Source organism: Anser cygnoides, chromosome 5 (assembly GCF_040182565.1).
Source record: "Anser cygnoides isolate HZ-2024a breed goose chromosome 5, Taihu_goose_T2T_genome, whole genome shotgun sequence".
In the NCBI taxonomy this organism is placed as follows: Eukaryota; Metazoa; Chordata; class Aves; order Anseriformes; family Anatidae; genus Anser; species Anser cygnoides.
In genome coordinates, this window is record NC_089877.1 from 48,350,389 (window position 1) to 48,368,703 (window position 18,315).

At 34.3% G+C, this 18,315-nt stretch overlaps 1 protein-coding gene across 10 annotated transcripts in view; it reads right to left on the bottom strand.

The window, feature by feature from the left end:
* Window positions 1-18,315, bottom strand: part of EML5 (EMAP like 5) — a 108,576-nt gene that overhangs the window by 62,933 nt on the left and 27,328 nt on the right. For 7 of the 10 annotated variants that reach the window (XR_010831946.1, XR_010831947.1, XM_066998224.1 and 4 more), the window contains exons 5-10: window positions 18,074-18,259; window positions 10,401-10,536; window positions 6,180-6,381; window positions 4,921-5,058; window positions 4,273-4,529; window positions 963-1,175 (exon numbers count right to left, since the gene is read on the bottom strand). Coding sequence is in view for 8 of the 10 variants with exons in the window: in XM_066998224.1 (XP_066854325.1) it covers window positions 963-1,175; window positions 4,273-4,529; window positions 4,921-5,058; window positions 6,180-6,381; window positions 10,401-10,536; window positions 18,074-18,259 (1,132 nt within the window). In the remaining 2 variants the exon portion in view is untranslated. Of the gene's footprint in view, window positions 1-962; window positions 1,176-4,272; window positions 4,530-4,920; window positions 5,059-6,179; window positions 6,382-10,400; window positions 10,537-15,193; window positions 15,505-15,567; window positions 16,357-18,073; window positions 18,260-18,315 lie in introns of those variants that run through there. The other 3 variants (XM_066998226.1, XM_066998227.1, XM_066998228.1) reach the window with 3 other exon arrangements.

Consider the following 18,315-nt stretch of genomic DNA (forward strand, 5'->3'; position numbering starts at 1 on the left):
TTATGGAGGAATATCAGTTGCTTAAAAAAAATTTCTTTAATAGCATATATTGCTTAAAGACATATCCTAAGACCCAGCAAGATCATCATATGGCTGTAGTCAGCATTAAATATGCAATGCTGCAAAATTGCAATGATGCAACTATAATACTATACTAGAATACTATAATTTCTTCTTTCAAAAGATAGATATTTGAACTAGTCCCCAGGCAAACTTTTTTTGGTTAAGATAACACATTAAAAACTAAGGCTTGAAGACAGAAATTTACCTCTGGGATCAATGCTTTGTTTCAGTTCAATTGTAATAGTGTCTAGAATGGAGTTCTTCAAACAGCTCTAAAAAAATGAAGTCCTTCTCATCAAACATATGTCATAAAAGATACATGTTTCTCTCTTTTCACTTAGTCATGAACAATAAAACTAAAAATGATAGACCTTGCTTTAGGCTTTAGTTTTAAAAATTTCACTTGAGATTTGTCATTACCCTTCTTAAAAATTTGAGGGAAAATGGGATTTAAACTTCAAATAACATACTGTGGAACAGTCTGATAACAGACTACATAGTCTGATCTTTGTAGGTCCCTTCCAACTGAACTGTTCTGTTCTATTCTAAAACTACTCGAAGACCAAGGTAAAAATGATTAAAAATATAGATCTTATTAAAAGGTGGACACTGTATCACCTCATGAAATTCTATCCAAAAAAAAAGAACCATTTTGCAAAATAAAAGACGCATAAAACTTTTGATTATTCTATGCAAAATAAAATAAAACACTGTTACAGTTACTATTGCAGTTGCCAATACACCATCCTGTCACTGTCTGTCACCTCTGAGCTCAAACTAAACTACTAAGAATAAATTGGCCATTTATACAATTTCTTATAATATAAATCCAGTTTTCTAAAGCTTTTTCTTGAGTAACCAAAATTCATAAATATGCATTTAGGAACTCAAGGTACTACCTTTTCTTAGACATGGGTATCGAAAGAGCTTTACTATTCCATAATCGTCAGCTGTAACCATAACTTGTCCAATAAAATTTGCATCCACAGAATTTATATCATTTATATCTGAATATTTGGGCCAAATTCCATTAACTTCAACACCAGAAACACAAGTCCACGATGCCCACTGAACACCTTTCAATTCCTCCTTGCTTGATACTTCCTTTCCACCTAAGAGCAAAATAAAAATAGTGAGTTACTTACAGTTTTAAAAAATGTAAAATTCTGAAAAAAAATATTTGAAATAAAATCCAACAGAGATTTAAAACCTGGCATTCTAATACTATCCTGATCTAACTCTATTATGACCAACATTAGTTGTAAGGCTTGTCAAAGCTACTTAGCAGAAAATCATGGACTTGGTACTTTACAGTTTTATTATTTCTTGGTATCTGCTTGACACTGTGTTATTTTCAAATGTTTGCTAAAAATAATACATATAGCCATTCTAAGGTAAAAGTATAGAAGAGTGGTCTCCTTGAACTATTCTAGAAACCTAGGTTATTTGGAGCAAACATTGAAGAACTCATTTAGATTTGGCCCCATTAAGTTATTGACAACAACTTGTCCATGCAAACCTCATGACGTTCAACAAGGCCAAGTGCAAGGTGCTGCACCCAGGTCAGAGCAATCCCAAGAACAAATAAAGGCTGGATGGAGAATGGAGCGAGAACAGCCCAGAGGAGAAGGACCTGGGGTGTTGGTTGATGAGAAGCTCAACATGAGCCAGAAATGCGCGCTTGCAGCCCAGAAACGAACCGTATCCTGTGCTGCATCGAAAGCAGCGTGGCCAGCAGGGTGAGGGAGGTGATTCTCCCCTTCTACTGTGCTCTCGTGAGACCCCACCTGGAGTGCTGCATCCAGCTCTGGGGCCCCCAGCACAAGAAGGACATGGACCAGTTGGAGCAAGTCAAGGAAGGCCATGAGGATAATTGTGGGGGGCTGGAGCACTTCTCCTGTGACAACAGGAAGAGGGAGTTGGGGTTGTTCAGCCTGGAGAATAGAAGGCTCCAGGGAGACTTCACTGTGGCCTTCCAGTATTTCAAGGGGACCTACGGGAAAGCTGGGGAGGGATGCTTTGTCTGTAAGTGCAGCGATAGGACAAGGCATTGACTTTGAACTGAAAAAAGTAGATGTAGATTAGATATAAGGAAGAAATTTTTTACTATGCGCATGGTGAAGCATTGGTACCGACTGCCCAGAGAAGCTGTGGATGCCCCATCCGTGGAAGTGTTCAAGGCCAGGCTTTGAGCAACCTGGTCTGTTGGAAGGTGTCCCTGCCTGTGATGGAGGTTGTAATTAGATGATCTTTAAGGTCCCTTCTAACCCAAACCATTCCTTGATAATACCAATTTTATGCTTATATCCTTGTTATTTTACACTATCTCTGTCTGTAAGATTGTTTCAATCCCACAGAGCTTCATGAGGAATATTAGTACTGAGTCAGACCACAGGCCCATTTAATAAATACTATCTTAAAAGAGGAGAGGACGGGAAAAAAGAGAGGAAAAAAATAGGAAAAGTTCAACTGCTATGTGCTCCTCCAGAAACTGGAGAACTCCAGTGCACCCCTTTGAACATCCTTCAGCCCTAATGAAATAACTGCATTCTTTGACAAGGTTTACCTTGTAAGCTCTTCCCATTACTAATCCATGTAAATGATGACTATTAATACTGGTTATATCCATGATTAATTCCTACAGATCTCGTATTAGGCAACTCTACGTTTCTTATTCATTTACAATGGAATTTCAAGTGTTTCAGGATTCTGATCATTGTTTTAAAATATTTAGGAGATTCTTTTAACACCCCCCATGCCAAAATATTTTATCTATTTACATTAACAGGCTTTCAAAATCACATGTTCTAATTATATCAAGAAATTTCAGTCTGAAAGCTGCCTGTATAACTCCAACTTGTTCCTCCTGTATGTACATATTTGATACAGTCTAATTAAGTTCTCACTTACTATCCTTTCATGTTAGTTTTCTGTCTCATTCAGTGCACAAAATATAAGTTGCATATAGAATGAATTAGATGCTTCAACAAAAAGTCAGAAAAGGCTCCATGGAACTATGAATAATGTACAGTGCAAAGTAAATATTGTATAATAAATGAAGAGGCAATGCAGTAAGCAATAGTAATAAAAATCACTATTATTAAATACAAAAAGCTTGAGTGGGAAAAATATAGAATGGAATTACATAAGTGTACAATGCACAGAAAAAAAAACAACAAGTCAAACCTTTTGGCAAATACTGCCCTTGGCTTATTACAACTATTATCTACTTAAATTTGAAGATTTAAGACGTACTATGCGCACATCCTCTGCAAAAGGAATTGTCTTGATCAAAACTGTTTCAAGTTCAGTCAAGTTCAGACAGCATTGTCTTGAAGATACTTACAATAGTGGGGTTGTTACATATTTTGAATCTGAAAACTATATTTTAGTATACTATTTAACATTGCAATTTTCTTTAATAGTCCCCCGCCATGAAACAGGAAAAAAAGAGACATTTGAACTTACGTTATCAGAAGACTAGCTGGCTAAATATCACTGTGATTATTTTATTCATTTTGAAGGCTATATGACTGAATCATACACGTATCACAGCTTTGATATTTCTTTTGCTTCCACTGAAGAATTCCTAGCATTGCAGTATCCTTACATTAGGTACTCTTATTTTCTCCAGAGTAACCTACTCCTGTTATGTTTCCAAGTTAATTTGCATTTGGTTTCTACCTACTACAAATTTTTCACTGCAAAAACTGTTTTAAACTAAATTCCTCAACTCGACCACAAATATAGTCCTAGAAAATGAGATGACTCTTCCGAGACAATATATTGATTTTTCCATATATTTTAAAAAACATACAGTGCAAGCAAAAGATAATCCATTTAATACACAAGTTTAATAAGTGCAATGGTATTAACCTATTGCAAAATTTAATTTGAATGTAAGGCATTATTTATCTTATTTTTCTAAGAAAGTGAGAGCAAAGATTTACTTTGGAGAAATAAAATGAATTTTAAGTCAGCATCTTTACCATGCAGCATTGATAAAAAAGAGTAAACATTTAAGGATAAAAATATTTAAGTAACTTTGGCAGAAAATGCTATCTTTATTCAAATAAAGCAAATCCTTTTATAGATTTAAAAAAAATCTTAATAATCCAATGCTTTGAACCAGGATTAAGCTCTCTTTATCAAACTACTATACATTCTGTAATTTGCAACAAATATCATAAAGGCAACTTGAAATCTTACTTGGCATCCTGTAAAAAAGCCTCTTCCCATTGCCATCATTGGTCTGTAAGTATTTACTGTCTGAAGACCAATCCATATGGGTGATGAAACTTAAAGATCCAATACATTCTCCAATTTTCTTGTATCGCTGAACAACACCATATATATCCACAGAGCTGTCATTGGAACCAACAGCTAGGAAATTCCCATCTGGTGAATATTTCAGTTCATGAATAGCTTCTTTCCTGTCTTTGATATGAACAACCTCAGTCATATCTCTGTAGTATGAAAGAAAGCATGTCATAAGTATAGAAGAGCCTTATCATACTGTCAAGATCCCAGTTGTAAAAAAAAAAAAAATTTAAAACGATGAAGTGAACTATCATATGTGCAAACACAGCACTAAAAAAACTTCCTAGAACACTGCCATTCTTTCCAAAATACCAGTGTACTCTTACAAACATGTTGTTACAGAAAGCCTCTGCCATATTTGTACATATATATTTAAATAATCTGAGCACTCTTAGGATCAGTAATTTAAAAAAAAATTTAAGTGGTCTCCTTGGGTGTGGCTGCTACGTTATTAATATATATACAATTTATAAAAGCAATTAGATAACATACTTGAAAGAGTTTATAAGATATCTATTCTCAATTTTTGTAACCTACCTGACTCGAAGCACTGTGAAAGAGCCATCCTTCATTCCAAGAGCAAGATGGATTCCATCAGTACTAACTGCTGCACACCGAATGGGTTCCTCCATATTGCACCGAGCGATCAGAGCATGATCTATTAAACTCCAGATTCTAAAATAATGATTACAAATACAAAGAGCGGTTTGTAACTGTGTTATAGATAGCATGAAGCCTGCAATTTCAGCAGAACACTGGACGTGGTAGTGTCCCATTTTATAAATATATCCATTAATAAATATCCACAAGGAACACCCAAGACAGATGAATGAGTTTTGCATATAAAAAAGAATAATCTTACATTTAATGGTGAGAGATTCTATAATGACAAGATGCAGGAACAGGTTAATTTTGTCATTCTGAATATAAAAATAATGACGTCATATGATAAGACATACTTGTAGATGATTTTGAAAGTTCAACTATTTTGTTAATTATTTTAGCTAAAAAAGATAAAGAACAGTTAAAGACTTTACAGGCTAAACATAGCCTTTCCTATTAGCAAACCATCACTCGTAAGTCCCTACATATAACTAGGTATTATTATAAAATCAAAGTTGTTATTACAAAATACACTACATCTACCATTTACAAGATATATCTGGCACCCTAGAGTAGAATTTTAGTATTCCTGATTCAAGTATTATTTTGATTAACCATGTTAAATTTAAATACTTACTAGAAATGTCACAACATTTAATTTGTAAGAAAGAAGGAAAAAAGGCATTTTTGACAAAAAAAGGTAAACTTGCAAATGAGTAATTTACTGTTTGTTTTTTCCAGAAAATGGATTCTATTTAATATGTATGTATTAGCTTGATGCAACTCTCTGGCTAAAAGTTAATTCTCATCATTTTAAGAGTGAAAATTGTAAGTTTCTACTGTAGTTTTTTATCCAAGTGTAACTTGCGAATGCCTAAGATAATTCCTGGGGGGAAAAAAAAAAAAAAAAAAAAAACACCAAAAAACACTTAATGGGATGCTTGTGTACAAGGAGGAGTACATTACATTAAGCTAAATGGAATTTGTTAAAATTTTGTACATTTCATAATTTTTGTTAGCTATAAATTCTGACTTTATTACTATTAGAGGGCTCTAATTTCATGCTTCATAACTTCACTGGTTTAGATGCACTTCAGTGCCAATGATATTAAAATACATCGCAATTACATTATCTAGAAAATGAGTTGTTTGCATCAAAGTGCATGCAGATAAAAAAAATAACAAAAATCAACCTGACTGATCGATCATCACTTCCAGTCATTGCTAATGGTTTTGTAGGATGGACAGCCAAAGCCCACAGCTCTCCTTCACAGTGCCCCTGCATTATCAGGAAGGGCTTATTACGCTCATGCACCACAATTTCAAAAATCTCACTGTCTTGCGTCCCAACAAGTATATGGTCTCCTCTCCAGCAAACACTTCTTACAGACAGACCTGTAGAAGGAAGAGATTGTTACTGAGAGGAACGTCCTGTGATTCTGTGAAAATAGGTAACATAACACAATAAAACATGGAGAAATATAAAACCAAGAAAATGTCAAGAAGTATCCATACTTCACTTACTCCCCCATTTACTCCCTTTATCTATTCCACATCACATACCACTGCTGTTGGAACATTAATTTTTCAACACCAGTATTTAAGAAAATCTAAAGTCAATCATAAGCCTTTTCTTTTTTTTTAATAAAGTAAAGAAAATGTAGCCAATTCTTGTATAACAAGTTCTCTGAGAGAGGAAGACAATACTGACCTTTGCATCTCAAAGTCTGAATTTAATACCATTAAATTTCAAAAATAGGTAACAAAAAATAGAAATTACAATTTCTGATCAAACCTTGGATCTATATAAGTAGCTGAATGAATTTCAATTACGTAAGTGCAAAAGCATCAGTATATCATATATTAGATATGATAACCAAAGAGCCCAATACTTTCCAGCTTGTTTCTAAGATGCTACCCCTAAAGCAAATCCTTGTAACATCTTAGTGTCTGATTTCTGACACCCCTCCCACCAAAATAATAAAAACAGAACTCAATGGAACAATATATAAAAGAGTTGAAAAAGGGTTTATGATGGAATTTAACATGCATTTTTGAACAACTGAATTACTTTCCAGGTTTACAGTGGAGCTGAGCACTCACAAACCGCACTTACTGTGGATAAGGTTGTGAATAACAAAATGAAAGTTAGAATAGTTCTATGTGGAGAACTCAATCTTAGACCCCCCCCAATATGTACCTTTTAAAACAGGTTGTAATTATTACAATCTGAGAGTGCAAGTCAATTTTGCCAATTTCAGCTCTAGATAAATAGATGGAAGAGAGAATTACATTAGGCATTGCTACGAAAACACTGACTTTTGTGAAGGGCGGGTCAAGAATGGCCTTTGATAAATTACTCTGGAGTAATAAGGGTGAGAAAATTTTACCCATCAAATGAGAGAAGTGAATACTGTATGAGTTGATGTCCTTCTGAAAAAATATTTTTGATTGTGTAGAGGGAAAAGAAGAGCCTTACGTTTTTAAAATTATGTAGAAGAAAAATTGCAAGGCTCAGAAACAGTTTATGTGTGGTTCAGCAATTCCGTTTGTTTTAACTGCATCGGTGTTTTAATTCTGACAAAGTAAGCTTTCAAAGCAAGGCTCCTGATCATGCCTACTTACCATGCATTGCATCACAGGACAGCCCTCAAATGCACAGTAAGAGTACTTCCATATGAAACAGAACTGAAAGGTGTTCAAGGAGTGTCCTCAGTGCACTCCAACTGCTATGTAATATTTAGTCCACTGAATCAGACTAGAGATAATGCCCTTCAAACACTCATCAAAATGAATATATATTATGCTAATCAAGCCCTCTGCACCAACTATTTTGGTTTACAAACCTGTTCATATTGTGCTGCACTGGTGAATATAGCACCCTACCATTCAGCCTTAAGATCTAAACATTTTATATTGACATTTTATTTCTATATTGCCCTACAGTGTTCAAAAAAAAAAAAAAAAAAACAAGAAAGAAATAAACCAGAATCTTTGATGAAGAATGATTAAGAGATCTGTTTTAGTAATCTGGAACTTTTCTGGTGGAAGGAGATATTTTGAAATACAATTTGACTATTTGGAGATATATCTAGAGTCAATTAATTACTCTGAGCCATTCAGAGAGATATGGAACTTGAGGTAGCATTCACAGATGAAATTACCAACAGATAAGAGTATAGGAGCAGCAGAAAATGCAAGTAAGAAAATGTGTAGAATGACAGATCATAAAGGCAGTCCTCAAAAGGATATAAGTAAGAAAAATCATATATGCAAAAGACCAAAGGAAAAGATTAAGGAAATCGAAATTATGAAAGATACGATTTTAGAACAAGTTATTAGCTGTGCTATGTGCATTTCACAAGTAAAGAAAAATGAAAGTGGAGTTCTCATAATTGAGGAATCAAAGGAATCAAGAGAGTTCATAGCAAATGACTGCTCCATGGAAAGCAGAAGAAATGTGGAGTGGAGAACAAGTTTGAAAGAATGAAATGAAACGTAACTTTCAACTACATGCAATAGGTTTGAGAAACAGCAGCCGAGCAAGTTTAAAAGCCAAAATTTCTGACATATCTGAACAGGTCTCTCTCTTCCTCCTGCTCCAATAGTATTTTCCCAAATCTGAACTTTTTTTTTTTTTAGCACAATAGCAAGTAACAATTTTTGGCCTTGGGATAATTTCCTTGGCAAATATCAAGTTACTGATATGTTTTATGGTTCCTCAAATTACAGGAAATTTTATGCACGCAAAGGTTCACAAGTGTACCACCAGACTTATCACTGAAGATAGACACACTTTTAGAGAATTGAAAATTTAACAGATGTTTCACGATTTCCTAATAGCAGTCACTGCTATACTAGGTATTCATTCCTGTTGTTAAAGCAAATAGATACCTGTTTTTGTTACAGACCTAAAGGAGTTACAATTAAATAGAACACTGTAAGAAAGAGAGAGAAAGTATCTACAAATAGATTGTTTTGAAGGGAAAATATAAATTAAAAATAACAGAAATGAGAGATGCATCTATATTAGTAGCACTTTGAATGAGACACAAAAGCAGAAAACTTTCATGTCAAAATGCATTGAATAATGTACAAATTCTCTTAAGAGATACTCCAGATCTGCTAAGTTGATTTTAAAAATGTTAAATTAATTGGGTGATAGAATACTGAAAGACAGAAATGCAGGTGAAGGCAAACATATTTTTCCTTTACTTTTGACAAATGTATTAATGTACTAAATATATTATAAACCAGATTAACCTGTCTAATTCAAAGGGGTGAGCCAATTTATAAACACATTACTGTGAAACATTAGACTTTAATAGAAACTGAATACAATAGAAACAACAAATTCTGATTTACTTCTTTGAAATAAGTCTGTCAGACTAGACAGAAACTGAAATGACTATCCAAAATTGTCAGTTAAGCACTGATTAAAAAAAAATACTGCACAGAAAAAAAATAAATTTATCTTTCTATGAAGTAAGAGAAGAATAAATGAACACATTTGTCTCTTGATTTGAGACTGAAGAGATTATTTCTCTTAAATTGTCTCAGTCATGACAAAGTCACTGTACCCGAGGACATTTAAAATGGAATGTACTTCATCTTGCTGGAAGATTTCACAATCTCAGTGGGAATGTCAAATGAATTACAGAATACAAGCATTTAACTCTGCTTGTAATCAGTTATTTATTGCCAATGATGTATCTGATTGTCATGAGACATTCTACTGCATCATCAAATACTCAGCAAGATGTTAGAAAACAGCAAAGTGACTGGGGGAAAAGAAAACCAAATGCCTATGTAAGCAGTATTATACATGACACTAGTGCTTCAGAGCAAGCAATTCCCAAGCTAAAAGTTAATTATATTGTTTTCCTTCTTACTAAAGCACTGATTCTAGAACACCACTAACAAAACATACTTTGGACTGCTAGATATGAAATTTTAGCATGACATACTGTAAATTGAAGTTACAGGTATATGTTAGCAGAGTTCTAAGTACTACAAAGCTGTAGATTACTTCCAAATAGTTTTTTTCTGAAAATATGGATAAATAGGCAATTTCTACATTCTGCTGTTTTTCATTGCAGCATCTTTTCTAAATTTTCTCGCTTCATTACTGTTCCTTGTTAAAACTGCTGTGCTATAGAACCAATACGCATTTTATTGGCTTATTTACAACTTCATAGTATGCAGCATGCTGTAGAGTAACTTTGAAGGGCTATGTGATCTTCATATTAACAGGCAACATCAAAACAAAGCATTTCTTATCTTGAAAACAGTACACAGCAACATCTATGACCCACCCCCCCCCCCCCTTTTTTTTTTTTTAAAGTCTTTTCTTGTTCAAAACACTGGAAAATTTCCAGCCTATGTAACATTGAAAGTGACAACATTCTTCTTACCTTTATATCCCTGGTCTGTTTCCCTGAGATCAATCACAGTAATTGGTTTAAAATTTAAATCCCACAAGCGAACACAGCCATCCCTGCCACCAGTGGCAAACCCCTCTTCACATGCATTCATGCTGAAAATTCCTGCCTGAAGAGAGAAGAAAATTATTTCTAATATATACAGATCAGAATGACCAATATGGAAAGTGGAACTCTTCTCCTATTGTCCTCCTACCTGTTATGCTATTGAAAATTGCATAAAAATATGCAACTAATACAAGTTTTAAATATGAAAGAGCCAGAATTGGAAACACAAACCTTAAAAGAATTTTTAATAGCATGGGTTTTCATGAAAGCTGCGAAGGAGCTAAAAATGACACAAAGGAATTTAGGTTCTGATTCGTGGCAACTTAAGTAGCCATTTTTGTCTATTTCTATTCAAGACAATAAGTAAGGAACCTATACAAAACAATTCTCAGATTACATTAATTCAGCTGAGGGTTGAACAGATGCTAACGTACTGTCAGAAACTGAGTTACTTGTCAAAATGAGAGCTCTAACACAAGAGAAAAATACACTAGTTTAACTGTACAGCCAGAATTAAACTGAAGGAAAGCACTTCAAAAGTCTGACAGTTTGCAAATCTGTCTTAATTTCTTTTTGTCATAAGCTAGGTAATTAAATACAGGCAATAATAAGAAAAATTAGGTGTCTGTACAGAATTTTAATAGTTTAAAGATCATATCTTTTTTCTTTAAAAATTGATAGTCTAATTTCATAGACTGGACTTCTCAAACATTATCATGATTCACCACTACAAACTCCTACAACAACCATTTACCACTTCAAGTTAATTCCTTTTATGGTAAATCTGTGCAATTTTATCATGCACACAAATGTTTCACTTCTGAAGATACAGACTACAGTACTGAACTGATCAAGTACTCTTTGTCCACCTTACTCAAAACCCACACAATTCTTGGTTTGCAACAAACAGTAAGTTAAGAGAATTGTTTCAATACTGCTTTCATTCTGATAATGATGACAGCGATGATCATAGTGATGCTGCTTCTTATCTCTAGAAAGTTTAGTTTCATTCCTCTTTCCTTAAGGCAGGATCCAACTCTCCCAAATGTCGGATTTCCACCAATCTCCAATAGGAAACAACATTAGGAATGTTGAATAGTCAGGAACATGTATTCTACATACTATTAAAATAAAGTTACCATATTCCATATATGCACTAATAACAAATGTAACTGCAATGTATTATCCAAATAGCAAATACAAATTGTTTTTGTTTATGTACATACACAATACACCACCAGTCTAACTTGTTTTTGTAAGTATTTAATGCATTGCATTAAGCAAGATTACTGCTAGGACAACTTTGGCTAATAAACCTATAAAAAATTTTAAAATAGTTCTGCATTTATTAAAAGTATTTAATACTCAGCTACGACAAATGCAAATATGAAAGCACTGAAAATTATGGAAGGAAAATCTGTCTCCATAACTACTGCCCAAAAGAAGATAAAACAACTAATAATAGACATAAATTCGCTATAATATAGTTCTGAATTTTCAATTCTGTAAAGGAATAAAAGCAAACTTCCAATAGCTTCCTTGGTTGGGGTCTACATTTTACAGCAATGAAGTACAGCATCCTCAAAAGTGAAAGCAATTTTCAAAGGAGAGATGCTTCTGAAGCCAAGTAAAGTGAAACACTTACAAAACTAATTAGAATCCAGTGTTGTGGCTTCTGATAATTTCCAGGTTCTTGTAACTATTCTCTCCTACCAAGCTGTGCTTTCTTCACCAATTATAATTAAACAAAATATCAGAATGCGCCATAGTGAAATATGGACTGTTTGCTTCTCTAGCATTAGGTAACAAGCATATCACTGTTTCAGAAGTTGAGAAAAACTGAAAATATAAATCTTCCTCAGTTTTCACAAGGAAAGCATATTATTGTTAATGTTAAATGACAATCAAGACTGAAAGACCAGAGTGACAGAACTCAATTTTTTGACATGTAACATCCATCCTCAAGACACTGACTTGTAAGAGAAGATGTATTTTCAGAAGTAGCATGTGCCTAAAGAGAAATGTAGTGCAATTTTTAAGTCATAAGCAGATTAGAAGGCTAACTCCCATATCTCTAATGTTCTGTAAATCCTCTTTCTTTCTTTAGGAGCCTAAAGATTTTTCAAAATACAACCCAAACTCTATTTGTTTCTCTGTGTCTCTGTCTGTGTTTTACTGCATTAACCTTTTAGCATCATTGAGCAAATATAAGGCTGGAGGAATTTGGGCTTATTTTGTATCATATAATGAATTTTGCCCACGTTTTGGCATATTTAAATCTTTTAAAGCTCTATTTGGAATGCAATCTTGATAATAGAATTATTCTTTTTTCTAATTATCTCCTTCCAAAATCCATGGCTTAATTAGTCCATATTAAAAAAAGAATCAGACATTTGGCAATGTGGGAAGCTGGCTAAATGTTCTGAAGATAAGATCAAGTGGATCCAGGATTAATCTGTTTTCCATTTCACAGAATATCCTTATCTTGAAAAGGACATACTGGTTGCCAAGGAGACTTGGCAGATGTTGTGCTTGCTCAATCTCTTGAAATGCAATAGGACATCCTCATTTCAGTGTATGTGCCACTGGAATAGTAGAATTTGATGGAAACTAGAAAAAAGGTCCCTTATTGTGGGAACTGTAAATATCTAATGGAGGAAGCTAAGCTTAGCTACTTAGCTATTTAATTGTTAGGCCCACACTTAGGGGAGAAAAGACAGATTCTGGTAGCTCAGCCAGTCATCATTCTTCCACTATATCTTTCCTTTTAGGAACTGTCAGGATTATTAATGCAAAGCAACTTTGGAGTCTTCAAGTTTCTCTTTATCTTTCAATCCGTAATTGTCATTAACGTAATTTGGGTCTTGATGGCCACTAGTCTCCCAGCAGTAATGAGGCAAACAATTGCACTGACTTTGTTTGATCTTAGTAAATAATGTGAGCAAATGGGATCGCTTGTGCTTCCAAATCAAAATAAAAGTCATCCATCTTAAAAAATTACAAAATTTGCCATACGGATCATCATCTTCTGTTACTGATTTTTCATTACACTTCCTAAAGAATGGGAAATTTCTGGAAATAAATTAATCAGCAGTCTTCTCAGAATGCAAAATATTTCCAACTGTTCCAACATAACCTGCTGGTATTACATCTGTGTTCCCTCAAATTGGAAAAGAGAAATTAATGAGAGCAAACAAAAAAATAAATCCCCAGATAGACCAGAAATGATAATTGAAAGACGGAGAAGTACAACAAGAACTTGTCAAAAATTTGATCTCTACTGCATGAATATTTTCCCACTGCTTGTATCCAAGAAATTTGCAACAGTGAGGTGCCCTGAGGCTTCCTACTGCTTCTGGACCTGTCTTGCCTCCAAGAGACAAAAATCAATTGTTAATTTATCTAAACTCAGTCATTTATATAAAATCCACCACACTAGTTCTAACTACGCAATTCCTAAAAACAAGTAACTGCAGTTAGCTGTAATTAGGACCAAGCATTCATATGGAAAACAAGTGATTAGTACAAGCGATCACATGGAACCTTCAAGCATGCTCAAAAAGTAATTGGCTTCTGAGCAATACGGAAAACAAACATTTTGCCTGTTCAGCGCTTCCTTTTTAGTCCTAAATACAATTCAGGACACATACGCTAACATATAAAGCAAGACATATATTGGGCACTTATTCTAAGACATAGCCTCACCCACTATATACTGCACAACAAGCAGATGGATTGCAAATATTTAAAATTAGCATCTATACATTTACAAAGGAGAGCCACTACTGGAATTGAATCTTCGTATCTAACAAATTATCCACACAACAGTTGAAGAATGGGCATATTACTCTAAGAAAAAATAAATAGTTGTCTATATGCCTTTCATTAGCTGAAATGATAAGTGGACAGTTACTTTCAAATTCATGACCAGCCTAAGCAGTAGGAGAAAAATACTGCATGACTTAATGTGTTGGTACATGATACCAGCTTAAAACCATTCATTTAAGTTCATTATATTGTTTCCATCTATATTTAATCAGTGTTCAGCCAGCTGACATAGGTGTGCGATAGTTCTAACAGGGTGCCTGTTATTTAACCTCAAGCCTGTTATTTAACCTCAGTTTCTGACATCAATCCACACAACTTTAATGTGTACCTCTGAAACACTATCTCAAAATAAATTATTCAGCTGCTGAGAAAGCATCTTATGTACATTTACTATGCAAGGCAAAAGCATAGCACACAAGAAACTTTAAAGCATGTGGTGTTTTTAAACAAGCATAATATCTTAATACTTGAGTAACATCTTGAGTCTGTTTCAGGTACTTAATAATCATGGACTACCTTGAATTTAGAACCTCTAAAATGAATTAAAAATAGCAGATTCTATAGTCTGTTGGTTGCACTGGTAAAAAATATAACATCTGATAAAAGATTTTTTTTTTTTTAGAGGCAGAGTATATATTGTTAACTTTCCAGAATCAGATGCACTGTCTACAAATAACCTCCTGCAGTCCCAAACGGCACACCAGTGCCTATGAATTTTCATATATTTTCATGTTGCCTTGTTTTTTCACTCCCTTTTAAAACTTTCACTATTATTATTATTTAGGGGAGATCTGCAAAACAACGATTTCACAATTTCCCACTGCAATACAGTGCTCCCCACACATCCATTTTGTGCCTCTTCATCCCTGTTCATTTCTATCTTTTCCTACCTTTCACTCCTACTTCTACATTCAGTGAACTCTGCAGTCCTTTTCCAACTAATTATCCAGTCATTCAAACATGTTCTTTGCATGTTACAGTTCTTAGTATTGCTGTAACAGAAGACAGATAATCTGGCTTAGCTGTGAGTTCTTACTTTGCCTGCTAAAGTTGCTATCTATTTCCTCAGTTGCTTTTACTGGAACACACTGAACCACTCTTAAAATTAAGGATGTCTGTTCAGCTAGGGTAACTATAACAGTGGCAGTCAAACTGAATAGTACCCGTTTGCTATATTAATGCAGACCACTGCCAGCTGGATGGATTGTGTCCCCACATCAGTAATATTCTTTAGAAAGTATTTTCCTGTATCCAAGATACCTACCATTTATGTTGCAAGACAGGAATACACAGTACTTTATGCAAATAATGAGACATATTTTCCTTGAATACATTTTCAGTCTAATTCAAGCCTGTTGAGGAGCAATGATGAGGCATGATAAACAAGCACACAGGGATAACAATTCCAATAATAGCACACTAAATGTAAACTTTTATAGATTCCCTACTATGTACACTCTGTGCTTTTAACAGCATATGCCCATCACAAATGTTATCATTTACACCTGCATTTTCTTTTTAAGAGAATGGACAAGTTAGACGTGACTTTAACTGTAAAATATGATGGTTATAGTTTGGTATGTCTGAAAAGGCACTCTTATTCCAAGCTGTTATACTTTGTGCTTACAATAATCTGACAATTATCCCTTTAACTAATATTTTATTAAGAAACAAGGTTTCATTTTGTTGGAAAGTAAGCTTCCAGAAAAGATTTTACTGTTTTTTTTTTTTTTTCCTGAAATTGGTGAGATTTGTAGTGACTCTAATCTCTGGTGAAAATGAATTCCAAAGCCACGGCCTAGTGAACCTACTTAATTTTCAGCACTGCAAACTACAATTCCATTGAGCGAAACAACACAGCCAAAAATAGAAGGTTAGATAAGACTTACTCCAAGGTCACCTGAGCTCTGTCCGCTGACTCTACTGAAGATAAGGAGCACAGCACTTCAAATTTGATCTTGCGTTCAAGAAAGAACTGATGCAGCACATATGGTAATGGAGCAACAAGCTCTCATCATCTTGTGTTTATCGGTTGGGTCATTTCAAATGTGATCCCACATTTATATTCTTCATAACTAGATTTTTATTCATAATCAGATACACTATATTATACAGCTGTCTGAAAAAAAAAGTAGTCCAAACCCTTTCAAATTTTAAGTATATTCAACAAGCTGCAACCATTCCTAAACATACATTTCTCAATCATCAGTAAATTAAGTCTCCTTACTACTGACTGACTCATTGCAACCTTTCCCACATATGTATCATTCATCACCTTTTGTCCACTCCGTTCCACCTAATCAAGTTATGGAGTGGTTGCAACTTCAGTCACATGCATCATCCCATCGAGTCCAAAACACTTTCTCATGGGAAAGAACAATTACCTATTATCCATTTTTATCCAGAATTTCAAAGCAGAAATATAGGAAATTATATGTTTGTATTTTCACATTATTTTAAATTGTTAATAAGTGAACTACTTCAAATATTATCTAGAAAGTACAATACTTTCCAAAACTAAAATCTACCTCCAACTAGCAAATAATATAGCTTCACAAAGCTACTTTAGCAGTTTCACATCTCATAGGTTTAAAACAAACAGAAATTGATTACCTTTCTTTTTCATGATACTTTGACACGTTAGAAGTTGAATCTTGCATTAAATATTACTGTATTTGACTTACCAACATGAGAGAAAATGAGGACTCTCATAGTTTGACACACACAAATGAAACCACAAAATCCTGATTTTTTTTTTTTGCTGCATGCCTTTATTACAAAACCATATACTTTGAAAGAATACTGAAAATATACGAATGAATACTTATGCAACAAAAATACAATCAGCTCATAGCTGCATTAAACTTTTGGATTAAGAGAAAATCTTACCATGCACTTCTGAAAAAATAAATTAAACTTTGTGAGATGTCTTTACTTTTAAAAGCTGTATACTGTTCTAAAAAGCTGAAGTAATACGGTAAAAGAGAGCAACATAGGACAAGTAAGAATGATTGACTCAAGCTAAAATGACTAAGCACATGTCTCGACAAACAAGGTACGTGTTTGGGCTTAGGTAGTCTGTAGAATCAATGGACTTTAGAGAGCTATCACTTGATTAGCCAGTAGGACTCAATTCACAAGATCACAGAATAGCTGAAGTTGGCCAGAAACTCTGGAGGGCATCCAGTCCAAACTCTGCTCAAAGCAGGGTCAGCTAATAGCAGATTGCCCAGGGCTGCATCCAGTTGTATTTGGATTATTGCCAATGAAGATACATGGATAGACACTCCACAGGCTCTCTGGGTACCTATTTCTTTGTTTCATCACCCACTGACTAAACATAGGAGTCCAAGCCACCTGATATGCTTCTGGATAAATTAGATATCCACAAAATACAGTTAGATGAAGTAGACCCATATTCAACTCTGGTATCTAAAAATGTCACTAGACACATGGGCATATGAACAGAGCAGTAGGTGTCTATTTAAGGGAAAATATAAATGCATTGTTTACAGACTAAATCCCCATTGACTACAATGGGAAAAATACACAAATGGACATCTAAATGCATTTCTCAGTCTAACACTCCCTTTCTACTATAACAGAAATCTTAAGCAAGGGAAAGAAAAAGCAAAAAAGAAAGATTAGACATCATTAGTCTCTACCATGGGAATTGCTTAGGAGCATAGACCAGGTGATCTTGCACCATCCCTTCTGGCTCTCAAGAAATCTGTTTAGCATTTTATATTAATTTAAAGAGATATACTTACAGCATGTGCTCCCTGTATTGTCCGTACAAGGTTTATTCCTTTCCACACATAAATATCACCATTCAGTGCACCAGAATACGTCACCTCATCTCTTGCACAAGCTAGGCACAATATAGTTTGGAGATCACCAGTTTTGCCAAAAACACCACGTTTTGGTGTCAACGAATTGCCACACAAGCTCCAGAACTGCAAGATAAAGTGATTTAGAGAGATGGATATTTTGCTAATCTTCTATAATTTAA